Source organism: Gobius niger (genome assembly GCF_951799975.1).
Source record: "Gobius niger genome assembly, chromosome: 18".
In the NCBI taxonomy this organism is placed as follows: Eukaryota; Metazoa; Chordata; class Actinopteri; order Gobiiformes; family Gobiidae; genus Gobius; species Gobius niger.
Window position 1 is genome coordinate 16,838,591 of NC_136869.1, and position 22,506 is coordinate 16,861,096.

The following is a 22,506-nucleotide window of genomic DNA, read 5'->3' on the forward strand; positions in this document are numbered from 1 at the left end:
AAGACAGCACAACAAACGTTTGGTTTTCAAAATGTGACCATCAAGCCACCAGTACGACGTCAGCACAGTTTATTGTGGCTTATAGAATCACATATGTTTTTATTATTTCAAAGTCAGCTTACGGAATAGATTTGTGCGCAGAGTGCGTCTTTATTAAAGTACTGTGTCACACCGGAACCGATGTCATTGAGAGGGTGTTTCTGATGGGTGACGTTAGTGTTGCACCGCTGGTCCCATCTTGAGCGAGCAGGCTGAGGGCTGAATACAGGAGAACACGTCCATATTACGGCTGCTTTGTCAGGTACCAAATCCCTCTTACTGACACTGGCATCTCACAACAACTTAATGAGGCTTCTGTGTACATATCTGTTAACATATACGGCCATGTTTTAACTAATTCCAGAACAAAACATTTGAGCTTTTATATAGACATCTAAGCTCGTAAGCGAACAGCTAACCTTGCTACACTGTTGTCGTTCTCATTGCTAATGCTAACTTGCTTTCAACTAGTTAGCAGCTATTTGATTGCGCATTTTTAAATGTCTTGTCCACAGCATGTAGCATAGTTCCCTAGGAATACAGAAGCATACCAAGTAAGGCATAGGAAGATATGTTTTTGTAAATGCCGATCAGAAAGATCCTTTGTCTTTCCCTTTGCTCGCTTTAGCGTTAACAGGGAGACAGGTTGTATCAGGCCAGTCCAACCCAATGTAAAAAACATTGATTATTCATTTTGCCTATCGAACATCGTAGTTCAGCGATTGGCTCGAAACACCTATGTAAAAAGCTTCATTTGCCCTCATAACCAGTGTTTTGACTTGCTTCACTATCCTCAGTCAATACAAATTGATTTACTATCTGATAATTTTTCAGTACCGTTTGCACAAAGTCTTGTTGCATTCCCCTGCAGCAACGGAAGCATATCTTTTCCAACATAAGAATACGCAACACGACTATATACCCATAACTTCAATTTCTTACCCAGCACTCTCCGCAGCGATGGACCCTCCTGGTGGGGGAGATGAGCGGCGGAGACAGGCAGAGCGTCTTCGAAGAGAGGAGGCATACTATCACTTCATAAATGAACTGAGTGAAGATGAGTACCGTCTCATGAGGGACAGTAACTTGTTGGGTACCCCTGGTGAGAGCGTTATTAACGCACCTTTGATAGCATTACTATACAGAAAATTGGATATAACATTTTGCAATGTCACTTTCCAGGAGAGGTTACAGCTGAGGAACTCAGGCAGCGTCTTGATGGAGCTAAAGAGCGTGTGTCATCTCAACCAAATCCTGAGCAGCCTGCTCAGGATACCAATTCTGGAGAGCAACAAGGGAGTAGTGGTGAGGGTGAGGAGAGGGGGACTGGAGGACGTAGACAACCAGGTATTCTAAAAGTGATGGACCATGTGCCATTCCTGTACAGCTTATTTAAAGCTTGATCATGTTGTTATGCTGAGTTTGCTTATCTCCTGATTGCAGGAATTGCAGAACCGGGGGGAGAGTCATCAAATGGTGATTCATTACTGGAGTGGCTTAACACTTTCAGACGCACTGGAAACGCAACCCGCAGTGGACAGAGTGGCAATCAAACTTGGCGGGCTGTCAGTCGGACAAACCCTAACAGTGGCGAGTTTCGCTTTAGCTTGGAAATTAACATCAACCATGATCAACCAGAGCCTGGGGAGCATAATGACATCTCTGATCATTCAGAGCTACCAGTAACATCACAAAACACAACATCCATTCGTACATCTTCTACCTTCTCCAACCGCCGGCTTTCTCTTGCACCCAGACCAGCCCCATATCCCACTCCACGTCCACCCCTTAGTAGGAGAATGCATACTCGTCGCACGCGTAGCAACACTGCTGGTCTTGCTACAAATTCTTCAACCTTTTTAACACCTATGCCACCACAAACCACTGCTTCAAGGAGAAGCTCCTCTTTGCAATCTGTAACAACACTGCAGCCTGTTCCTACACCCTATTCAGAGGACACTTTAGCTCATCAAGCCTCAAACTCTGTACATGAATATGAGCGTGATAATACAACATTATCTTTGGACTGTCCACTTGGGTCAACCGAGGCTGCATCCCAGTTCCCATCTGTGGGGCATGAAACGCGTGGAAGTAGGACTAGATCTCGTGGACGTACACGTCGAGCTTCAGCAGGAGGCAGCGTTTCATCTCGCCTCTCCAGACGAAGCCGTTCACCCTTGCAGCAAACATCTGTTTCAAATACTAGTACCCCAATGACAGATGGTGACCGTGACTCTAACCGTCCAGCTGAACAAAGCAATGCAGTAAATCCTGCGCCATTGGATTCAGGGGAGCCTGTAACAGAGCCTACAACTGTATCTGAGCCAGTGACACAGGCTGTCGAGCGCGAGAGCGAGTCACAGATACCAGGAGGCACAGCAGTTAGGCGGCATCCAACTATTATGTTAGACTTACAAGTGAGAAGAATTAGACCCGGGGAAAATCGAGATCGTGACAGCATTGCAAGCAGAACACGTTCCCGCGCACGGGTTGCTGAGAACACTGTTACATTTGAAAGTGACAGTGGCGGATTTAGACGTACCATATCACGTTCTGAACGGGCTGGGATTCGCACCTATGTGAGCACTATTCGCATTCCACTGAGACGCATTAGTGAAACGGGCTTAGGTGAACCTAATTCAACAGCACTGCGGTCTATTTTGCGTCAAATAATGACAGGATTTGGAGAGCTGAGCTCACTAATGGAGACGGAAGCAGACTCCGAAAGTGTTGCACCTTCCCCCACAGATGCAGTTGGAACAAACAGCTCAGAAAGTCAACATTCAAATGAGAGATCACCTAACTTAGTTGGTACAGGTGGAGGTGATGAGGAAAGACCAAGACTGGGAGAAAATGAAGATGAACACATTGGACAGTCCAGGCTACCTGGAGGTGTCGTAAGCACCACTGAGGGAAGGGTCAGAGATACCAACAACCTTGTAGAGAACGGCACTTTACCCATTCTGCGTTTGGCACACTTCTTTCTACTGAATGATGAAGATGATGATGAACACCCCCGAGGCCTGACTAAAGAGCAGATTGACAATCTCGTCACCCGCACCTATGGTCAAGCAAGTTTGGAGGGTGAGATGGGCCGTGCTTGCAGTGTCTGCATAAATGAGTATGCACAAGGCAACAAGCTGCGCCGCCTGCCATGTTCTCATGAGTTTCACATTCACTGTATAGATCGCTGGCTCTCTGAAAACAACACTTGCCCAATATGTAGGCAGCCTATACTTGGAGTACAACATGATTGATTTATTGCAATTGTCATGTGGCTCAAATGAGACAACCCAAGTAGGCTTGCATGTATATAATGCTTTTTCATGTTTTTTGGAATTGTGTTGGAAGAGTGAAACTGATGTATGAAAAAAGTTATAACTGCAGAGAATTAACAAGTTTATTTTTTTAGACATTTTCCCATATGTTCTGTTTGCATTTTCCTGTGACCATTTTCACTGGCCACATTAATGGATTGCTTAAGAAGCTCTCATAGACGCTGTTGAATAGCTTCACATTAACTCCTCAGTGTCTGAAATGTGTGATCTTCTAACTGCAATGGGATGCCACACCTCAAGATGTAAATATTTCTCTTTAAATTATATAAAGGTGTTGAATAACAAAATTCTCGATTTGACTATAATTTTAAGACTTATCCCAATTTTAAGTGGTACACATCTACTTAAGTAATCTCTTATTTGCTGGCGTGAGTAGTATAAATTAATTTAGATAAAGAAATTATTAAATGTATTTATTTTAAACATTTTATTCTATAGGGTTTTTGTTTCTTTTTAAACTGTACAAACACGTCCTGTAATTGCAATGCAGAATTAATTTGAGTCACTTTATAATTAAATGGGGTTCACACCTGTCATTATGGAGCTTAATATGTACATAGATAATTTGTGCAATAAGGAGCAAAGCAGTATTGTGTTGCTTTTCACTGTTGTTTACACTGTATTGCTTAAATATAGTTTCCATCCAAATCGTCATTTTGCACTGAATCTTCTCTTACTTGTTGTATGTCTATGGTTGCTTCTTTGCCATGACTTGGCAGTTGAATTATGCATTTGCGAGCTTAATCTATTCATTCTACATTTTCTCAGCAAATCCTTGGGAAAGACGTTCACGGGGATGTACCAGGATAGCAGTAAGTGTTTTTTTTCTGCGCGAAAGAAGGAACATAACTTAGAGGTTTTTTTTTTTGTTAACATGAGGTATAACAGGAGATGGGCCTTCAAAGTAAAAGCGCCATGTAGCTTTGCTTGCTGGCTGCGTAAATCTTTGTCAATACGCCTTTCAACAAAATATATGCTCCCTTGAAGCGTGTGCATGCATAGGAAATAATATAGACAATACTTAAATTTTCTTAATATTGAGGACGTTTATTGTGTAACTTCCTGTTTTGCCTCGGCTCTTGACGCAACAACCGCGCACCGATCATCTCCGCGGCCCAGCCGAGAAAAATACAGTATGCGTTTCGAGAAGCTGCAGCGGCTACGGCTCGGTCCTCGGACCGGAACCTGGACGGTGTATGAACCATGAACATGCTGATTCTTTGGTCTTTTCGTTCGTCTGACGTTTATTTACAAGCAAAATGTATTTCAATCGGAGAGGCAAGAAGATCCACACCGAGGGAGGTAAGCTAATATAACGGCCACAGCAGACACCGCCTCATCATTTGCCTAAGCAAATCTGTAGCTTTATTTCCAATTGCGACTTATTGCGTAAATGGGCACAAGGTCGGTAACGGCCTTTGCGACCCGTGTGCGGACTGTCGGTGTTATGGTCTCCATGACTGCGGCACATGTGCGGTGCGGTCATCCACTGTACCGGTGTTACCGCTACTTCGCAGTCAATTTGACATGGTAACTTCGTGGTCCCCTAGATAATATAGTTTTTCATGTTAGGGCTCGGTTGGATTGTCATCTCTGCGCGTTTCATGTGGAGAGCACAGAGTTACCTTTGAAATGCTGGAACTACTGGTTAAAACTTAGATGGGTCATGTTGTGAACAGCTTTATTACAGAATAAATAGCCAAATTAATGTGTTCAGTTCTCTTTCTCATTAGACTATTTGACTATTTTGATTTTGCTCACAGTCTGTAATTCCTGTACATGTATAGCCTAGATAGTTGTTAGTAAAAGCAGGTGTAGTGAGTGGGAGCGTGGAGGCCTGTCATCCTTATTAGTATGGGATGCGCACATGCGTCACCCTCTTTAAGGACTGGATTGCCCTAGAGGAGAGTAGGATGAACATTCACTGGCTTTGACTAGCACATATACCATTGTGCACCGCTTTTTGTTGTGGTTGTGTGTTCTTTCGCAGTTTCCAGATATAGAAAACAGGACACAGCAATTTCTGAACCAGTGACAACTAGGGCAGTCTGCTTACAAACTGAAGAATCACTCAATTTCACATCAGTGATGAAGGCAATCCTACAATTTATATTATGGTTTGTTGGACATAATGGTTTCTTACTCAACAACTAGCCTATAACATTGTGAATATATATATATTTATATATTTGTATTATTTACCAGGAATAGTGAATGGTGTCGTTCCTTTAATCTCCTGACGTGACCTCCCGACTGTTTACTCTAATTAGAGAGCTGTCCTCCCTGACAATGACGTATGCAAATGCCAATCTGTTGAATTTACTGACACACACATACGCCTGTGTACAATAGCATTGAGTGCAGATAGGATTTGTAATGTGTGTGTAAAGTGTGCATCTCTGCTGAGACTGCTGCCACCACGAACCGGCCCGGATAAAGCGAAAGAAAATGGATGGATGGATTTCATATGTAACTCATATAAACAAAAGCATCTGACACATTCCCTGGGCTGCAGGCTGCCCCGTTTGGCCGTTAATAAGATGTTCTTCATGTTTGCTTTGGTTTTACACATCTGTTTTGAATAGATAATAATGACGGGTTGTCACGGCTTCTGTAGCACCAGAATGTCATTTGGGAGATAAGGGCCCAGAGACAATTACACAAACAATAGTATTACTTATGATGAACACAAGGGGGCGTTCTACATCAAGCGATGCCATCTATCCAAATTGTGATAAGCTTGCATGTGATAATCTCGCTCTTTTCACAGTGCAGTTACAGACTCATAGATGTGTTGTGGTGTCATTTGCATACTATTGACATATTGTCTTGTATGTGTTTTTTCCTGTCGTGGCCTCTCAATGCTCACAGAGCAATTAGTGTTGACCCCCATTAGACAGGAGCCTTCTGAGCAGCAAGACCCAGACCTGGGTTCTACCATGTGTGCCCGCTTCACTGACAGGTTCAACAAAAGTGAGTTTGATCAAATTGGACTGACCCCACACCTCATATGTGTCTGCAGTCCAATGTGCATGTGACTCTACACTAGAGTAAAGAGCAGCTGCCTCAACCCCCGGCCCTCAAGAGCTACAACTGTAGCTCCTTTCACAAGATTATTAGTCAGTGACGGCTCTTCGGGGCTTGGGGTGATGAATGATGTCCTGGATCAACTACTGCATGTGCATGGGAGGCTGGGTGACCACGTGTGTCAGCTCTAGATAAAAACTGACAGGTGCGCATAATAGCCTTAAGCATAAATGCCTGCCTTTCTACAACATGCATGTATTGAGACCAGATAGCATGGCTCAAAGTCACTTCTACATACAAAAACTATGGTGCATGTGAGTAAGAACACAAAATGAACAGGTGCATGTGGTATTTATTGCATGTGAAAAAATAGATCTGGGACTGTGTAAAGTACTTGCCTGAGATTCTTTTGAATAAACAAAGTTTCATGAGTGTTTGAATGAGTTGAGAGTGTACCTTTACAGTACGTTGTAGGATTATGGCTATAGATTAGCGGCAGGTGAAGTTGCGGAGCAGACATGCTGAGGATTACTGTGCTCGCTTTCTGGACTTGTAAGAGGCTTTTCTGCGTCACTTCATATTGCACTTGCAAATGAACCCACTGGAAACACAAGTCATTGGGTCTTGTAGGACCTCCTTATTGAACATGCTGGACCCCTAGGCCACCTACGGAGCCATGGGACCAATGAGTCACCCAGGCAGACGGGGCTCCGTTGGTAATGTTGTCTTTAATTTTTGGTTTGACTACAGAAAAAAAAACATTGCTGAAGGAAGACATCTATAAATGTTGTTTATCTTTGATGTTTTTAAGATGTTAAAACACCGGAACATATTTAGAACTTTGTTGTGTAAATGGAGAGTTTGATAGTGCTTATTTATTTTCTTAAAAGGACATATGTAATAGGCGACACGCCATGTGGCTGTATAGTAGTTGTGTACATCCCGAGACAAGTGAGCCTCTAGAGTGAAACCTTTGACACAGCACCATTAAACAGTGTCTGGTGAAATATGCTCTGCCATACTGGAAAATGTAGATAAATTATGCAGCCGGTCCCAATCCATTATTCACCGGCTGAGTCTGCTTTTTAACAGTGAAATGTTGACATAGGACTGTGCATTGAGCCCTGTGTACAAAGTTGGCATAGAGAAACAACTTTGTATTGGTCACTCTGGACTGTCAGTTGCAAGGCAAATGGGTTAGTTGGCACTATCTGCTTGTAGGTTATATGATCAGGGTTTTTGCTGAGGAAGACTTACGCTTGTGTTATTCCAGTGCCTTTTGCAATTGTCTTGATACTGAGGCGGGCTGCTGACTCATCACAGGTGCATTACTATTCCACAGAGATGAGTGGACCTTTTATAAACGAGTATGAAACTGTTTTAGTGGGCAGGCATAAAATCTATAATGATGTAACCCAACTCTTTTAAGAAAAGGGGGTAAAATAGCAAAAGCACACTGTTGATCAAGTTGAGCTTATTTACAGTTTCATACTTTCCACACCCATCGTGCCATTGACTTTGTTGAGTTCTGGGCCAAGAATGGCTTGTACCTGGTCAGAGATTCAGAGATAGTCTAATCACAAAGGTTTGAGGGACTTTGACCGTTGCTCAATGCACTGCAGCTTCAAGAAGATCAGGAGCAGGTGGCATTAAAACGATACATAGTGATTTTTAAGGTAAACAAACTTTTACATAAAAGTTATACACTGTTATTGTATATTTGAAAGCAACACTTTAAAGTAGGGCTCGAGGACAGCCCTCTCCTGCCGTGTTGTGCGTGTACCAGTAGCTACCTACGCGGGTGACACCTGCCTTTCTGTCATTTGACCCGCCCGTGCCTGGGCAGTGGCCTCAAACACTGCCCAGGAAGATCAGGCTCCTAGCCCTTTAAAAAAGCGGAGTCCCTTCGACTCTTCGTTGCACTGAAGGAGCTCCTAATGGGTCATCTCGTTGTCCGAATATGTGGCAGCGAACAAATGAGCACATAATCAGAGGGAGGGGTCCCCCCATAACGCGCAGCGCCAGCCCTTCCCTTGTAGCGGGTAGCGGGCCATGACTCGGCGGCGAAGCTTGGCGGAATATACCTCTTTAGCAAAGCCGAAGGAGAAAAGAGGTGCCTCGGGCGAGCTGTCGCGTCTGTCCTCGCCCAGGTTCGTGTTCGGGCCAGCTGAGCAAACTTCAGCTTCATATAGATCTGTTTGCATTTGTTTGTGTTTCCCCCGGACACCGGCGGCGGTTCCCTCTCCAATTACATCTTGATCGTGATGCTCCCGGGTGCTGAAAAGCGGGAGGCAATTTTGGGAACATGTTGGGAATGACAAAGCGAGGCGGAGGCAATGCTAGTGATTCGGTATAGGCAGCGTGTTGCTTCAGAGGCCAGTGTGAACTTCCCCGGTTCCTCGCTCGGTTTCTGCAGTCAAGATTGCGCGCCGATTAAAACGGGCATCCCCATGTGTTTGTTCGCCATTGTGCATCTCTCAGCAGATCCTTTATACGCAGGGGGTCCCGTGGGCGTCGCGAAACGAGCCTGTATGCAGTGACTGTGCCGGCATATTATAACTGTTCGGGACTCTACATAATGAATGGGCCCTATTAGGTTCACTACCGCGGGTATGCGCCTGTAGTATCTGGGCTTTGAACTGTAAACCACGTCTCCCGTCTATGTCTCTGTCTCTCTGTCTCTCTGCCCCCACCCCCCTCCCTCTTTCTCTATATTTGTGCCTCGCTCACTCACTTAGCCTCGCCTCTCTCCCATCAATCCAACGGTGCAGGACCTGCTTGCTCGTCCACCGGGTACCGCAAGGCAGATGATGAGATGTCCGGAACCACGTCCCAGGCGGATCCCATAGACGCCACTGCGCGGACTGTGCTGCTCAACCGGCCACAGATTACCAAGTACTGCGACAACCACGTCAGGTAACTGGCACGTGTTATCACCTCTTTCACTTGTGGGTTTCCCTGAAAACTTCACTCTCCAGGGCAGCGAATGCATCTCGTTTAATGCCTGAACTGTCAGACTGATTGTATTACTTTTTAATCCGTTTTGATTTAATTGTTTATTATTATTTGGATATTATACACGCAAGTAATTGACTTGAGCTATTAGCAAGCTTTGCTCCAGTGATGTAAAACAAAGAATAACTTTGTTTCACTGGAGCCAAGTTTTCAATGGCTGAAGTCACACAGGCCTGTTACGCGCTCTCCCAAGGATCAGTAGACTTTGGACCGGGGTTTTGCTTTCTTTTAATAATTTCCTTTCTATTTGTTTTGGGTCAGTTGTAGATAGTAAAACACTAATGGTAATTCTGTAAATGACCTCACGTGCCAATTAAGCCCTATTTGTGCCACTGCCATTTAAATGTAGCCGCTTTTCAGCATTAAAGCATTAATAGCACTCTGCCAATTAGGGTCAGGCTTGGACAGGAAATCTACTACTCTGATTATTATCTGACACTTAAGCAATGTTTATTTCCACCTGCACGTAAACTGCTCTGATTGACAGGAGACAATTGTAAGTGCTTTTAAGATGATGTTTTAAGGGCTATTAGTGTGAGTATTGTTTTCTTTCTGTTTGAGTTGTCCTCCTGGGAACTCGAAGAGCAGCAGCAGTTATCTCGGATGCACAAGGCCACAGACATAGCCAAACATGCATGAAGAGAGTCTTTATTTTATCTCTGTAATTCCCATTGTCAGTGTTATCAAGACACTGGTAAATTAGGAAACCGCATCATATTTTTCCATTCCTCACTGCCTCTCCCTGCCATTATTGACTTGTCTTATTTACTGCAAATTGATTAAATAATGCAAGTTGATCTTCTGTGGTTCACTGTTATTGTCAGGCGACTCGGTTTCACTTTTAAGTGGCCTATTTCAATTTTATTAATGTGATCAGAGTATACGCTTCTCCACTCTTCTGATTGGATGACATTGACCCCAGTTTCCAGCGTTTGTGGATTGGAGCCGCTTAACTTGTAGGCCCTGCACTTTGATGTCCCAGTTTTCCTGTAACTCTTTGTTTTACGTTTTAAAGGTTCAATAGCCTTATTGATTTTCTGAGATTATAGCCTTGTTGCTTTTATCTGTATACTTTGCCCACTCTCCTGGGTCCCTGAATCCCTCACCTTTTTACTCTCAGCAAACAATGCTTTAGAGCTTTCCCAAAGCTCTTATTTAACACACAATGGCATCTTCCCTCTTTAAATAATGCACACGGGCTGTTGTGAGTTCAACCTGCTTTTTATCCAATTTCAAGGCTCTCAGCAGTGCATCACCCCTGCAGCTGACAGCTGTTAACACTTGCATGTTGGACTATCATGGGTAAAATGCAACATCTCCTCATGCTTTATTGTAAACTCTGTTGGAAACATTGCTGTCAGATATCCTATGTCTTTGATTAGATTAAGGGACTGTTATCTGCAGAATCCAGTGTGACGTATCAGTAACTCTGGGCCATCAAGATCATCAAGGTTTAGGTTGTTGTTGACCACTCTGTCCTTTGTCCCTTTGACTTGTTATCGGAGACGAATGGGAAAACCATCGGATGACGACCTATGTTCTTTAAATAATGTCATGGGACATTGATGTGAAAAGTTTGACACATAAGCAAACATTAACTGCAAAAACTGTCATTGCTGAGGGTTCACTAGGAAACAAAAAGCTCTAATTTATAGGTTGGTCTTATTTTTAGCCACTCTAAAAGGTATTACGGTAGCTGCTGGCTATAACAAGGCTAATCAATGCAGGTGTCGGTTCAGTCGAGGCGATTGACAGACAAGATTAAGGTCACCAAGGTTTCTTGTCTTTTTTGGGGGTCAGAATCTAAAATTAGATTGGAGAAAATTGCTCTATTTAAGGAAGTGATAAGTGGGCAACTAAGCACTCCATAATAGTTTTTTTGGCCATTTGAGTGCATTTAACAGGTTCTAATAGATTTGCAAGTGCTGCACTTAGCTAAATGGATAAAGTGTTGCATTAAGTGAAATGCTCTTCAAGGTTATACGATAATTTATGCATGATTTTTTACTTCCTATTGCTACTTGTTAGTTGAGCTTGTCCTATGTCTTCTCTCACACGAGGCCTTTTCTTTCGCAGCACCACCAAATATGGGATCCTCACCTTTCTGCCACGGTTTCTGTATGAACAGATTCGAAGAGCAGCCAATGCCTTCTTCCTCTTCATTGCACTTATGCAGGTAACGTAACCGATGCACTGACTTGATTTGTTTGTGTGGGCCACAATAATGTTGCACACATAAAAGAGATGGTACAAGCAAAAACAAAAAAAGGCTGTGCTGCTGTTCCAACCAATTTAATGTCAATGTTGGTAGTGATACTGAGATAGTGATCGCTAAGGGTTTGGGATTTCTGATAGTTGATGATGTAGATATCCATTTTAAAATAAATTGATAAATGTTTTTTTGTTTTTTAATTGTTCTCTATGTATGGCACTTTGTATTGCTTTTTGAGCGAACACTTAAATTTAATTATTATTACACTTATGGCTAGTAAAATCCCATAGTGTTAATGTCAGTGTCTGAACACTACCAAATACTATACTGTTTTTTTGTATGAATATTTTAAAGTAAACGTAAAAAAACATCTTTGACATCTGTATATTGAGTTTGATATCAATATTGATTGGAATCCCACTATGAGTCCTTGTGCATTAGTAACTGATCTATCCCATCTGTAATGGGCCATCCAGTGACCATTAAGCCATTACGTTACAGCTATCAGTCATCTCATTACCAGTGTTTCTTGTGCCTTCCACCTTACAACAGCAAATCCCGGATGTATCACCGACTGGTCGTTACACCACCCTAGTTCCGCTTATCTTCATACTCACAGTGGCTGGAATTAAAGAAATGATAGAGGACTATGTGAGTACCATCCTCCTTTAAGCATTTACCCTTTTCAAATCTCAATTAAGCACTTGTCCTTTTTCAGAAAAGACACAAAGCAGACAATACAGTTAACAACAAGAAAACAACAGGTATGGCTCTGTGTGTGTGCTCATTAATGTGTGTGCTTGTGTTTTGTGAGCAGCTTTTGTTTTCCTTCATAATTTTGTCAATGGCTACAATAGCGCTGGCTTTGTGGCCTCAAACGAAGTTTAGTTGGTATGAATACTGTATGAGGTTGACTGATGCCTGTGTCCCTTCTCTCAGTGCTGCGAAACGGAGCTTGGCAGACTATTATCTGGAAACAGGTAACATTACCCTCATAGAAGCTGCTCATTCAACTGTTCTTTTTCTCGTTGGCCTTTTCTTCCGTTTGTATCCAATTTAATGAAATATTTAGTTCAAAACAATTGACAAATATACCCATTGATGTCAAAATGACAAAAGACATTCACGGGATACCTAGGTGTATTTATGATATAATAGTGATAATAATAATCCCCTTTTTTTTAAATAGACGTGTTTCAGGGAGGCCAATTAGTTAACCGCTGGTCAGCACTTGAAATGATATTTATGCAGATTTTTTTTTTTATGTTTTATGTTTTTCATGCTGTTATGCAAGGGAGTGCTCTCAAAATGAATTTCATTGTGATTGATTTTGCAATGACAATAAAGACTTATCCTACCTAGACCTAGAGGGGAGCGTTGGCGCAGACGTGTACAGTCGCGAAAGCGCTTCTGTCAGTCTCCCCCAGGGGAAACTGAAGCTACAAACGTAGTTACCACCACCGAGTATGGAGTGAATGTACAATTGTCTCATGTAAAGCGCTTTGTGACTATGTCTGTGAAAGGCGCTATATAAATAAAGATCTTCTTCTTCTTCTTCTACCAAACCTATTTTCAAGGTTTCACTTTTGTGCGGGCAGACTGTGGTCACTTAGTTTGCACTTCTGCTGGATCTGCCAGGGTTTATGTAGATGGTAAAATGATACCGATGCAATTATATGTGGTTCTTTGTTTGTGTACATCTGTGATGATTAGGGAACACATCAAAACTATAAAATAGTAATGGGTGTGGGACTTACTTTAGCATTTTGACCATTTTGTCACCATTACATACCTGTCCTATTACATTTTATGAATGAGCTATTTTGGTTGCAATATAGACATGCTATAATAAAATCTTTCTATAGCCTATAGTCATCTTTTACTCCCAAACTGTTGTTTCTATCTTTTATTTTACTGTTTACTGTTTGTTCTCACTAATGGCTTTGTGTTTCTCTTTTTGTTCTATACTCTTAACTGCTCTGCTTCATCATGCCACAAGGTGGCAGTTGGAGACCTAGTGAAGGTTACTAATGGCCAACATCTGCCAGCTGACATGGTCATACTGTCATCCAGGTCAGGCACCACTGTGTGTGAGTTTGTGCAAATATGTATCATTTTATTTTCTTATCTGAGCGTAAATTTATCGCAATCTTTGTATCTGCAGTGAGCCACAGGCCATGTGTTACATCGAAACTTCAAACTTGGACGGGGAAACTAACCTGAAGATCAGACAAGTATGAATCAAATAACTTTGAATTTGGGAATTCCTCTTCTGTAGCTCCTTTTAAATCACTCCTGATGTTTTGTTATTCCCAGGGTCTGCCTCTAACAGCAGGTTTTCAGAGCCTCGAGGATTTAGGTGCACTATCTGGTCGATTAGAGTGTGAAGGCCCAAATCGACATTTATATGACTTCACTGGCACATTGCGACTTGAAAACCAAAAGTAAGTCTTTAGCGAACATATTTTACTCAAAGTTATCACTCCTTCCTGTTACATTGTGAATTTATCCACCCGCAGTCCAGCTCCACTGGGACCAGACCAAGTGTTGCTTCGTGGAGCGCAGCTCAGAAACACTCAATGGGTTGTAGGAATTGTTGTGTACACTGGTCATGACTCCAAATTAATGCAGGTGAAATACTGAGTTACAACGCAACAAAGCTATTGTTTCTAGCAAACATTATATTTTCAGTAACTTTATTGTCATTCATTGCCTTGTCAATCTTCAGAACTCTACCAAAGCCCCTCTAAAACGCTCAAATGTGGAGCGAGTGACAAACATGCAGATCCTGGTCCTGTTTGGGATCCTCTTGGTGATGGCTCTGGTCAGCTCAGTGGGTGCTGCAATTTGGAACAGAGAACACACTGAAGAAAACTGCTGGTACTTGTCCCGGGCAGGCAAGTGTCTTTTCTGTTTTAACATTGCCTCCAATTAAATTGTAACTGATTGTAATTTTTCTCTTTTATTTTTCAGGGGACATCTCCACTAACTTTGCATACAATCTTCTCACCTTTATTATTTTGTACAACAACTTAATCCCCATCAGCCTTCTGGTCACTCTGGAAGTGGTTAAGTTTACACAGGCGCTCTTCATCAATTGGGTTGGTGTCTTTATTGCATTTAATGAATAAATACCACTAACATTTTTGATTGTGTGGCTGTAACCTAATGGACATGACCATCCCTTAGGATATGGAAATGTACTATGCAGATACAGATACACCCGCGGTGGCAAGGACATCCAATCTCAATGAGGAGCTGGGGCAGGTATGTGTTCCTTATTTATACTTCCTTTATCAACTGTATTACCTGGATGTAAAGAGTTGTTCATTATACATGTGTTATTGCCAGGTGAAATACCTCTTTTCTGACAAGACTGGGACACTAACATGCAATGTTATGCACTTTAAGAAGTGTACCATTGCTGGTATCACTTATGGGTAAGTGGTCTCTTATTTTGTGGATCTTAACAATGTAACCCTTTTCATCCAATCATCGTAACATTATAGTGTATTATGCCTTGTATTAACATAAAATGCAGCATGTTAATTCATTTATTCAGATGATTGATTCTAACCTTGCATGCTTGATTGATTGAACTAATAAGCTCATTGATTCCTTTTGCACTGTGCTCTCATTCATCAATGCAGTCATTTCCCTGATCTTGACTGTGATCGGTCAATGGAGGACTTCAGGTAAGTCTCAAACCTCTATTTTCCCTTCTGTTTCCTGCTGTCTATTAGTTTCAGTCTTAACTCACGTGACAAAATTATAACATTTATTAATTCACCAACACTGAAAACATGTTATTTTTTCCAGCAATCTACCGTCCAATAGCCATAACTCCACTGAATTTGATGACCCTGCTCTCATCCAAAACATAGAGAAGAACCATGTAAGATACAAGCCTTCAGATAAACTGTTTTGCTATATCATATGCTGTTAAAACATCTTGATCTTTGTATGTAGCCAACGTCTCCCCAAATCTGTGAGTTCCTGACAATGATGGCAGTGTGCCATACAGTGGTTCCTGAAAGAGAAGACAACCAGATAATCTACCAGGCGTCTTCGCCTGATGAAGGAGCTCTGGTGAAAGGAGCTAAAGGACTGGGCTTTGAATTTACAGGGAGGACGCCTCATTCTGTCATTATTGATGCTGTACGTCTAATTTAGGTGTTTATTGCTACTCTATGATATTTTTTAGACTAAATGTATGTTATGTTTCAGAGAGGAAAGGAAATGACCTACGAGCTGCTCAATGTGTTGGAGTTTTCCAGGTAATGCAGATGAGATTATTTATCATCAACTAAATAATGCTCACTGTGTACTGAAGCTAATTCGCTAATTACATTACAGTAACCGCAAGCGGATGTCTGTGGTGGTCAGGACTCCCAGTGGGAAGCTACGCTTATACTGCAAAGGCGCTGTACGTTTAGTTTTATATGCTGTAAACATCCTGTGTATAAACATCACCAACAATTAATAACTGTTGTGATTATTTTGCTCTTTCATAGGATAATGTTATATTTGAACGCCTGACTGAAGCATCTCAGTACAAAGATCTGACTGTTGTTCATCTGGAGCAGTTTGCCACTGAAGGTTTTTATAAAATAAAAATCAGTTTGTTCATTATTTTTTCTGTGCAGTTACATTATGTGCTTCTCCATGTAGGTTTGAGGACCCTGTGTTTTGCGTATGTGGACTTAGAGGAAGAAGCCTATCAGGAATGGCTAAAGGAATACAATCAAGCTAGTACTATTATCAAGGACAGAGCACAGAAACTTGAAGAATGCTACGAACTAATAGAGAAGGTAATTTCCGAAAGAGTGTTAAGCACTCTTAAGTATCCATAGAGTATATTCTTTCATTGAGTCTTATATTGTTCAATGCTTTGACACTTCTTGTGCCCAGCAGAGGGCAGACTGCGTCCATTATGGTACATTGTGAAATGTTCTCTTAGCAAGAGACTCTTCCACTGACAATTGTAAGACAAACCAAAGGTTCTGCCACTTAAAGAAAATGTGGGAAGAGTTCTGACTAATTCATTCATCTGTAAGTTAAAATATAGTGTTTTACGTAAGAGGCTCTGGAGTCATAAGAAAAAGTAAGAGCGGAGAAAGAGGAAGCAAGAGGTGGAGGGCAGCTTATGGAGACCACAAGGATAATTACCTGCGCCAGTCTGCCAAAAGCCCCATAAAACTGAAGTCAACAACACAGTAGTGTTACCTTGTGTATCTGTGTGAGTGTGTCTAATGAGGGCACACATACATTTAAATGCTGAACAAATTACAGCAAGAGAAAAAAGTAATGGGTTACTCTTGGCAAGTAGACACAGAGTTGGTGTGAAAGTCCACTGAAGATGCCTTTTAACTGAACTTTCTAGCATCTCCCCTGTCCTGAATGCAGAAATATGAACGATGTTTCCCCCTTCAACTTTTTACATTCTCCTAAACTCTTGATCAAGACTTGTCTTGTTTTGGGAATTTATTCTTAGCTCTATTTTGATTCAATTTAATGTTTCTGTGTCATGCGTCTGTCTTCCATCTTCAGAACTTAATGCTTCTGGGCGCCACAGCCATAGAGGACCGTCTGCAGTCAGGGGTGCCAGAGACCATTGCTACTCTAATGCGAGCTGACATCAAGATCTGGGTCCTCACTGGAGACAAACAGGAAACGGCTATTAACATAGGTGAGAAAACAGTAAAAGCATGATACTTTAAGATGCAAAAGACACTTTGTGTCATGTGGAAAGTGGTGATGCGCAAGTGCACACCAAGTTGTTACAGCAGCCCAATGTAGGGCATGGAAATGGTCTGGACTGTAGCTAATTAAATCACAACTGAAGAAAAGTGTCTATTATGTTAGTTGGGAAATTCCAGACATGCCTTTGCACACTTTAGCTGCACTGGTACCAAGGGTGGAAATACTTTATTTACTTTAAGAATTTTTAGATATAGAACATTTAGTATAAGCACAGCCTATGTGTTTACTCCAGACCTTTATATTTACTGAAGCTTCATGATAACACTCCTGTTATTAAATACTGTATGACATGTGCATGTTTTTAGGAGCAGGCTGGAGTTCCATCTGGAGAAAGTGGTTGTGGCACAAGTTGAATGAATACTTCTCACAGAGGATGGTTTGATTTCAAAGGAGGGAAAACATTAACTTTTCCTCTTCCTCTGTCTCTCAGGTTACTCCTGTCGCTTAGTCACACACGGCATGTCCCTCATCATCGTCAATGAGGACTCTCTAGATGTGAGTACACAGCCTTTGTCCCGTCTCCAGACCAGACCCTTTCCTGGTTAGCCTAAACTCTTGTGGATGCAAATGGGGGCGGGGGTACTCGGGGGGGTGTCTGCTGGGTTACCGTGGGAACCAGGGTGTGGCTTTTACACGGAGCGGTAGGTGGGGCTCTTTGTTCTCACTCAGGTGGAGGTGATTAAAGTCTCTGGTGTCCGCTTTAGCAGAGAAAAAAAAGTGCTTTTGTGCTGCTACCTGTTTCCCTCCAATTGGTTTCAGCCTGTTGCTTTTTGTTAGATGTTACACTTTTAATTCAGTGGTATTACGTGTAATTATAAATGATTATTGTCTTGCCTAATCTGGTCTTAATGGTTGTATCTGGTATTGTTGCTGTTATTTTCTTACAAACCTTCTTCATCCTTACATTTCATGCCTTCCCAATAAGATGGATTTCAAGCATGTTACTTGTATAACCCAAATAAGAGCAGAATGTCCTGAATATTTTTGGAGCTGTCTGAACTCCGACAAAACGTCCTCAGTTAGACTTAGACGCCAGTAATTCTATGTTCTTTGCATCCAAGCATCTGTGTCACTGCTTAACTGAACTTGTCTGCGTCCATTTCACACAAACACTCTTGGACTAATGAACAAATATCTACTTTACAAAGCCGTGCGAATGATGTCTCATAAATTTTAAACTCTGTGCTGTTGTTTTTCAGTGATGGGGCAGAAAAGACTTAAAGGAAATATATTGAGGAACTTTTTTTTTAAACACTGTGCGAGCTTTGGTCATTTGTCGGGTCAAACTTGTGATTTCAGCTTGTGTTTCTAATTGTTTTAGCTTGGGAACTTTGACATGGCACTTTTTTATGTTAGGTTTCATTACTTTCTGGTATTATTGCACACATGTTAATTTTTTACCTCTGCTTCAGCACAAGAATGACTTGAAACTGACTGGTACCTCGCTCAGTGTCGGCTTTAGAGGCTTTTTTTGTTGTATAGTTTTACAGAAACACGTCTTGTTTTACAGATTTAATGTAACACCATCAGTCAGATGGACTTTATTGTCTTTGAGTGGATTTTGTGGGTAATTTTAAATGCTCCAGTGCCAGCTCTCGTCATGTCCAGTCAATACATTCCATTTTGTTGCAGCATTTGAGCCTAAAATCAATGTTTCCACATAAAGGTTGTGCTCAATAATGGCAAATGTCCATTCTGCTGACGTGTCCTTGACCTTGTAAGGTTTTTTTTATCGTGACTAACTCCTGAAGCAGCTGGCCTTGGCTTTCCTTTTAGGATACTGAGCTTTATAGCTGAACACACTTTTCTTTCTTGTTTGTGTTGTCTATGTTCAAATGTGCTCATTGGTCACGATTTGAGCATCTGTCGTCCATGACGTGTTCAGTGGAACTGTTTATCGACTTGGATGAAGCAAAACTTGTTTTCTGTGAAGACCTTATCTCTGTCACTTAAAATATCTTACACTCGGCCAAATTTGTTGATGCCATTACAAAGTGTAGCTTTCATGTGACAGTAAACAGAAGCTCCTTATCACGATCTCACCTCCTTTCTAACCTCTTGGCCCCATTAAAAAGTAGCCCACACCGTTGTCTTGTGACCTTGCAGTCAAGTTGTCAGCCTGAAGGTTGTTGTTTTTTTCCCCTATTAGTCACTGTTAGTTTTACGGCGGCAGTTGCACGCTGGCCTCTTCGCTCGCACATTCTCCGCTCCACGCCGGCTTCACACAGCTACCTCCACATCTGTCAGCACCCTCTCTTTACGCAGGAAGCCACTACACGGCCTTTGGTGCGTGAGAGGAAAACCGCGTGTGTCACAGGAGGATTTGTCCATCAAGTGTGTTCCCTGAGATAGTGTTTATTGTACTTCATGTTTGAGATAGACAATCTGGAATAGGGGGATCTGTCGGGGAGGGGGGGGGGGACTTGGCTGGTCTCCTCTGAGGGTGATGAGAGAGCAGTAACGCGATCTCCTTTTGGTTCTCCTCCTCATCAAAACAAACTGTGTGAGCAATGCCTCCTGGGTAAACGGCTTGCCACCGCTAAGTTGTGACAAGCTCCATCTGTCACCTTCAAATCGCTGCCACACACAGAACAGCACAAATCTCCACCTCGTGCCTTTGTAACGAATCAATAGTGACGGATGCACAGGAGCTGAAATTTATGTTTCTGCTGCTTTAGGTTTCAAATGTTTACTTACTAGTCCGATGGGGTAAGAATTGTGTTATTTGCCATCACAAATAATTAAGTATTCTAATACCAATGTTCAAGGACTCCAAAACATGCCATGTCAGGGTTTGGCTTTCAAGACCTCTCATAGGACATTTACGATAAAATGCAAACTTTCACGGTCTATGCCAAGTTCAGTCCGTCCGAATCTTCACTGCCATCACTGTCATCTTTCTTCACAGCTTGTTCTTGTTTACTGTATTCAGACCAATATACTTCACCAAATTTATCATCGCACAGACATCCAAACTGTAGTATTTGTCCACAATAACAGCAGTTCCTAATGAAACAGACCATTAACAAGCTGCCTGTGTGTCTTTTTTCTTTTTCCATTCGGCGCTGTGTGTGTCTCCGTCCACGGCTGCAGCAGAGGATGTGGGTGTTTGCACAGATGCATAGTGCGATAATTAAACGCCATATTAAATCTCGGCAGTGACAGAATCTGCACTTCAGACATGAGCTCGCCTCCACTCAACACTTGTCTCTGCTTCGTTCCACAGTCCAATACACATTCCTCTACTTCGTATTGTTCCCATTTATCTTGCTTACCGCTTTTTGTATGTTTTATGGGCCTCAGCTCATTTATAATAATGGCATTAACTGCTGAGATTTCGCTGAATCAAAGGTGGTCTGGTACAAGTCAACATTGGCCTTTCCCAGGTTTCACTGAACAGTCTATGTGATTGTTTGTGCTTATGCATTTTATGGTTGGGTATGCAATGAAAGCAGCTGATCTGTAATTTCTCAAACTGCCTCTGTACCCTCCCCATTTTCTCAGCCAAATATAAAGCTGATAAAATTCCAGTCAGAAAGTCTGTGAACTTGCTCCCTTAAGTGTGTCTGTGTGTGTATGTGTGCCCTGTAATGCTCAGACTTAAATGGAAAAACAATGAGCACGTTATTGAAGCAATTGGAAGCAGTTACCACTTATAAACAGTTGATGTTGGTTTATTCCATTCAAGTCTGCATTTTGCATCTTGGTAAATGATTTCAATTAGAGTAATACGATCTAGATGAGAGTACATCTGTGACTTTTAAGCCTTACAGTGGACTGATTGGTGATTATCCTGGTTATCTGAACTGCCAGGCAGGATTTGGCTGGGCCTGCTGTGACATGTCACTGTGATATTATTGGCACCTCGTTGTTAGACCAGGTTTGTTTGTGGCCACAGGTTTTGACAACAGTCATTAAATGACTAATTACTGGACACTCATTTATTACCACATGTTGCTGGTTTTAAAACATCATGAGAATCATGCATTCCACTACATTTGTTGTTAAACTGTGTATTCCACCCAAATTGAAAGGCTTACTTTGTTATATTTAGAGATGAAGATGGTGTAGGATGTCTTTACATTTATTTCAAATATCAAACAATACAAGCATTTGCTGCATCTACAGAAAAGAAACACATGCTATTTTTTCTCCACTTGGAAATCATTTGAGCAACTGAAACCTGACAACCTGGAAGCTCTTAAATCCTTTCATTCTGTTTGTGTTGTCTTTTGCCTGTTTTGGGGTAAAAGTTGAATGCAAACAGGAATTCCGGTGCACAAAGAAAAACTCACAGCCTCAGGCTGGGAAAACAAGCACAGGGATTTTTGGGAAGAGGAGGGACACGCTGCAGAGAGGAGGCCTTAATGCCACAGGTTTTGTGGTGCATGTCTTGCATGTGCTTTAGAGCTGGGTATTAGCTGAATCATGCTCCCGGGTCTCAGGTCACCTGCCACAAAGACAGTTATGATCTATACATAATTCATCACAGAGATTATTTGGGGTTCACTGTTAAAAAAGCACCCCTACTTTTCTGAACAATTGGTGACATTTCTTTATGTGATTTTAGTTATTGTTAATTGAATACCCATTGACAAGTGATGACCATTTGAGCAACCAATGCTCAGTTGTTTTTAGACAAGTCATTCATTACTTGTGGTGCTTACTGTAGATTCTTGTATCCTTTTGGGGATGGATATTATTACCTATAATGTCACGGTTACCACCTCTAAATGCTAGCAGAAGTCAGCGGCGCATCTCCATAAGCCTTTAATGTGTATGTGTGGGCCTGACGGATGTCTCCTAGCATGTCTTCTGCTCCACATGGTTTTCATTACTAGTCAGTGGGATGTTTATTTTTTCTATTAATCCTTGTTCCTCTATTATACTGAGCTCCATCAAAACTGCCCTAAACAATCAGGCTGCAGGCAAGCTCTTCTCAAACAAACACACGCTGTAACCTTAAACTCGTAAAAGAATACAGCATTGCTCTGTTGTGACCCTGGTTCGATCTGCTTTTTCTTTATCATTTTATTGTTGTTGGAGTGAAGAAATGGGGTGTAACACACAAAGGCCTCAGGCCACAGCAGTCTCACGTGCTTATGGCCTAAG

At 41.9% G+C, this 22,506-nt stretch overlaps 2 protein-coding genes across 7 annotated transcripts in view; both read left to right on the plus strand.

The window, feature by feature from the left end:
* Positions 1-199: 199 nt before the first annotated feature.
* On the plus strand, positions 200-4,010 carry rnf6 (ring finger protein (C3H2C3 type) 6). Its single transcript, XM_079575868.1, has 4 exons — positions 200-301; positions 986-1,141; positions 1,222-1,386; positions 1,483-4,010. Exons 2-4 carry the CDS (start codon positions 1,000-1,002, stop codon positions 3,294-3,296), a joined length of 2,121 nt encoding a protein of 706 aa, XP_079431994.1. The 5' UTR covers positions 200-301; positions 986-999; the 3' UTR covers positions 3,297-4,010.
* A 447-nt stretch (positions 4,011-4,457) lies between these two features.
* The window catches only part of atp8a2 (ATPase phospholipid transporting 8A2), a 32,522-nt gene continuing 14,473 nt past the window's right edge, over positions 4,458-22,506 (plus strand). Inside the window, exons 1-24 of one of the 6 annotated variants that reach the window (XM_079575742.1) lie at positions 4,458-4,679; positions 6,249-6,350; positions 9,143-9,320; positions 11,496-11,595; positions 12,184-12,282; positions 12,350-12,395; positions 12,571-12,611; positions 13,631-13,704; positions 13,796-13,865; positions 13,948-14,075; positions 14,151-14,262; positions 14,360-14,528; positions 14,605-14,732; positions 14,821-14,898; positions 14,983-15,071; positions 15,282-15,326; positions 15,451-15,526; positions 15,601-15,789; positions 15,859-15,908; positions 15,988-16,057; positions 16,146-16,230; positions 16,303-16,442; positions 17,182-17,320; positions 17,825-17,889. In XM_079575742.1, the coding sequence (XP_079431868.1) occupies positions 4,637-4,679; positions 6,249-6,350; positions 9,143-9,320; positions 11,496-11,595; positions 12,184-12,282; positions 12,350-12,395; positions 12,571-12,611; positions 13,631-13,704; positions 13,796-13,865; positions 13,948-14,075; positions 14,151-14,262; positions 14,360-14,528; positions 14,605-14,732; positions 14,821-14,898; positions 14,983-15,071; positions 15,282-15,326; positions 15,451-15,526; positions 15,601-15,789; positions 15,859-15,908; positions 15,988-16,057; positions 16,146-16,230; positions 16,303-16,442; positions 17,182-17,320; positions 17,825-17,889 (2,316 nt within the window). In that variant the 5' untranslated portion in view covers positions 4,458-4,636. Of the gene's footprint in view, positions 4,680-6,248; positions 6,351-8,229; positions 8,555-9,142; positions 9,321-11,495; positions 11,596-12,183; positions 12,283-12,349; positions 12,396-12,570; positions 12,612-13,630; positions 13,705-13,795; positions 13,866-13,947; positions 14,076-14,150; positions 14,263-14,359; positions 14,529-14,604; positions 14,733-14,820; positions 14,899-14,982; positions 15,072-15,281; positions 15,327-15,450; positions 15,527-15,600; positions 15,790-15,858; positions 15,909-15,987; positions 16,058-16,145; positions 16,231-16,302; positions 16,443-17,181; positions 17,321-17,824; positions 17,890-22,506 lie in introns of those variants that run through there. The other 5 variants (XM_079575743.1, XM_079575744.1, XM_079575745.1 and 2 more) reach the window with 5 other exon arrangements.

What these genes read in the sequence shown, in the direction of transcription:
- rnf6 (XM_079575868.1), top strand. Translation starts at nt 1,000, where the DNA reads ATGGACCCTCCTGGTGGGGGAGATGAGCGGCGGAGACAGGCAGAGCGT. An exon ending in TAACTTGTTGGGTACCCCTG is followed by an intron (nt 1,142 to 1,221) that starts GTGAGAGCGTTA and finishes GTCACTTTCCAG; the next exon opens with GAGAGGTTACAGCTGAGGAA. An exon ending in TGGAGGACGTAGACAACCAG is followed by an intron (nt 1,387 to 1,482) that starts GTATTCTAAAAG and finishes TCCTGATTGCAG; the next exon opens with GAATTGCAGAACCGGGGGGA.